At 40.4% G+C, this 3,333-nt stretch overlaps 1 protein-coding gene across 1 annotated transcript; it reads left to right on the top strand.

Annotated features, from left to right (window-relative positions):
• The first annotated feature begins 464 nt into the window (after positions 1–464).
• LOC124622231 (piggyBac transposable element-derived protein 4-like) lies at positions 465–2,117 on the top strand. Its single transcript, XM_047147885.1, has one exon. The coding sequence runs from the start codon at positions 465–467 to the stop codon at positions 2,115–2,117; it is 1,653 nt and encodes a 550-aa protein (XP_047003841.1).
• Positions 2,118–3,333: the final 1,216 nt, after the last annotated feature.

Raw genomic sequence — 3,333 nt, 5'->3', positions numbered from 1 at the left:
ATTGTCACTTTTGTATTCAATCTTTATCACTCTAAGCGCCAAGCCCGTAAAATTTACGGGCCTGGGATCGCGCGAAAATCACCAAGCCCGTAAAATTTACGGGCCGCTACATTTAATTTCATTCAAAACACTGCAACGTTATTTCTACGGGTTTGGCCAGCGCTATACGTTTTTCAGATGTTTATTAACAAAATGCGTCCATAGATGTCACGGCAGCGCTGTAATTCATGTTAAAACTTATCTTTGCGTTCTCAGTCTGTATATCATTCAGTTGTTTGTCATCATGTTTCGGCGCGGTTTATCAGACGCAGAAATTGCGGATTTGATCAATCATAGCGACACTCTGGATAATGTAGAGAGTGATTCAGACGATTCTGAATGCAATGGTGTGTTTGAAGGTACGTATTTCCGAATTTTCCACGTAATTGTGCAGTACGCACATATCTGTTGAACATGTGTAAACGATGTATGTAGTTACACATAATGTGATATTCTTTTTAGAAGACGAGATTGATGACAGTTTGTCTTCAGATGAAGACGAGAATGATGTTGAAGGTGTTGCTTCAAATCCAGCAGCTGTGCCGTATCCGAAAGACAGTGAGTGGACTGCAGTTGACACCTACCGACCTCTGCCTGTCAACACGACACCCAGGCAGATACTAGTGGATATTGATGAGTCGAGTTCTGTACTGGATTGCAGTAAAGTGTTCCTTACTGACAGTGACGTAAATGAACTCAAGAGACAGACAAATTTGTATGCATCACAGACAATACAGAAGAAAAGAAGAGGAAATAATCTGAAGCCCCATTCAGTTTTGAGTTCGTGGAAGCCAGTGACTATAAGTGAGATGAGGCGTTTCTTGGGTATTATTTTCCACATGTGTGTTTCGAAAAAGCCAAAAATTGCGGACCATTGGAGCACTAATCCTGTTCTTAGTTGTAACTTTTGTCCCCATGTCATGAGCCGTTTGCGTTTCACTCAGATACTGTCATGCTTGCATCTTGTTGACAATTCAAATCAGAAAAAACCAGGCGAAGATGGATTTCATCCACTTTACAAAGTTTTGCCATATTATAATAATTTGAAGGAGCGATGTATCCAGGCATATCGTCCCTCAGAAAAAGTGACAATTGATGAAGGAATTTGCCCATTTCGAGGTCGTGTGAGTTTCCGTGTTTACATGCAAAATAAGCCTCATAAGTATGGACTGAAAGTATATGCTGTTGCTGAAGCCAGTAGTGGCTATGTTGTAAATTTTGAAGTTTATGCTGGTAAGCATATTGTTGACAATTCTTCGTCTGCGGTTATTTTGCGATTGTTGTCTGACAGCAGCTTGCTGAACAAAGGCCACACTGTGTATTTAGATCGATTTTATTCCAGTCCAGAGCTATTTCAGCAACTGGCAGAGAAAGGCACTGGAGCTGTTGGTACTGTGAACAAATCCAGGAAAGGATTGCCTAAAGATTTAGTATCTGCTAAGCTGAAAAAGGGCGAAATGTCTTTTCGGCGTAAAGATAATGTATTGGCAATGAAGTGGAAAGATAAGAGAGATGTGTATACATTGTCTACAAGGCATCAAGCAACATTTGGTACGCATACTAAGAGAAATGGGTCTGTAGTATTGAAACCACTTCAGGTACTTGATTACAACCTCAATAAAATTGGAGTGGATATTGGAGACCAACGCCTGCAGTACAATCCGTTCCAGCACAGAACTGTGAAATGGTGGCGAAAATTATATTTCCATTTGCTGCTTATGGGAGTATCAAATGCATTTTGGCTGTACAATGCAGTGCACAGGAAGAAAATTACAATAACAGACTTTATAACAGTGCTTGCAGTTCAGCTTGTTGAAGACGACACACTTGAATTCATTCCAAGAAATGAAGGAACTGTAGGTCGGCTAACAAAGAGACATTTTTTGCAGCACATACCTGCAACTACTAAGAAGTATGCTGCTCGTGTGTGTCACGTGTGCAGTTCCAGGAGCAAGAAACAGAGTGGCAAGGCTTCTCGCAAAGAGACACGATACGAATGTGAACAGTGTGGCGTTGCACTCTGCCTGGAACCTTGCTTTAAAATTTTCCACACTAAAAAACAATATGATTCTGTGTGAAATTTATATGTAATACTGTATACTATCAGAAACATGTAATGTAGTGCCACAATTTTGGTTAAAAATAAATCACAATTGTATTCCCTTATTCGTATGACTTTTTCTAAATTCTTAAAACATCTAAGTGATTTCTATAACTGTACCTTAAAGCTGTGCATTGTAAAGTAGTTTCTTTCACTCAGAATTAAAGTAGAAATGTGCAGCTTCAAGATGGTACCAAATTTGCCACAATCCAAACAGTAGATTTGATGCAGTAATTTTTTTAATATTGGTAAAATTGCCCGGTTTCTAGGGACGGGTGCATAAAATAGGCCTGGTACAGAGAGTGTTATGCAATTTCTGTGTTTCATGGTCAATGTGAAGGTCCAAGGGATACAGTAAACCTTGCACTTGTGCATCGAAATGTAATACTGGTCTCCCAAGTCACGCTCAAAGCACGAACTCTTAGAAGATTCACTCTTTTTGTACTTACGTTGGCATTGTGCCGTTTGTATTCAATTCCGATGCAATTTCTGTGTTTCATGATCAATGTGAAGGTCCAAGGGATACAGTAAACCTGCACTGGTGCATCGAATTCTAGAACTGGTCAGCCAGGAGCCGCTTAAAGCAAAGACTCTTAGAAGATTGACTCTTCTTGAACTTTAGTTGGCATTGTCCCTTTTGTATTCTATACCGATGCAATTACTGTGTTTCATGGTCAATGTGAAGGTCCAAGGGTACAGTAGAATTGCACTGGTGCATCAGAATCTGATACTGGTCTCCCAGGAGCCGCTGAAATCACAAATTCTTGGAAGATTCACTCTACTTGTCCTTAAGTCAACATTGTGCCTTTAGTATTCAATCCCGATACAATTCCTGTGTTTCATGGTCAATGTGAAGGTCCATTGGATGCAGTAAACCAGCACTGATGCATCGGAACCGAATTCTGGTATCCCAGCATCCGCTCAAAGCACAAACTCTTACAAGATTCCTCTTCTTGTACTTAAGCCGGCATTGTGCGTTTTATATTCAATCCCGATTCAATTTCTGTATTCCATGGTCAATGTGAAGGCCCAAGGGATACGGTAAACCAGCACTGCTGCATCGGAATCTAATACTTGTCTCCCAGCAGCCGCTGAAATCACAAACTCTCCGAAGATTCACTCTACTTGTACTTAAGTCGGCATTGTGCCTTTAGTATTCAATCCCGATACAATTACTGTGTTTCATGGTCAAT

Source organism: Schistocerca americana, chromosome 7 (genome assembly GCF_021461395.2).
Source record: "Schistocerca americana isolate TAMUIC-IGC-003095 chromosome 7, iqSchAmer2.1, whole genome shotgun sequence".
Taxonomy (NCBI): domain Eukaryota; kingdom Metazoa; phylum Arthropoda; class Insecta; order Orthoptera; family Acrididae; genus Schistocerca; species Schistocerca americana.
The sequence above is the reverse complement of the archived record's forward strand: the minus strand, read 5'-3'. Positions and strand labels throughout refer to the sequence as shown.

What these genes read in the sequence shown, in the direction of transcription:
- LOC124622231 (XM_047147885.1), top strand. Translation starts at nt 465, where the DNA reads ATGTATGTAGTTACACATAATGTGATATTCTTTTTAGAAGACGAGATT.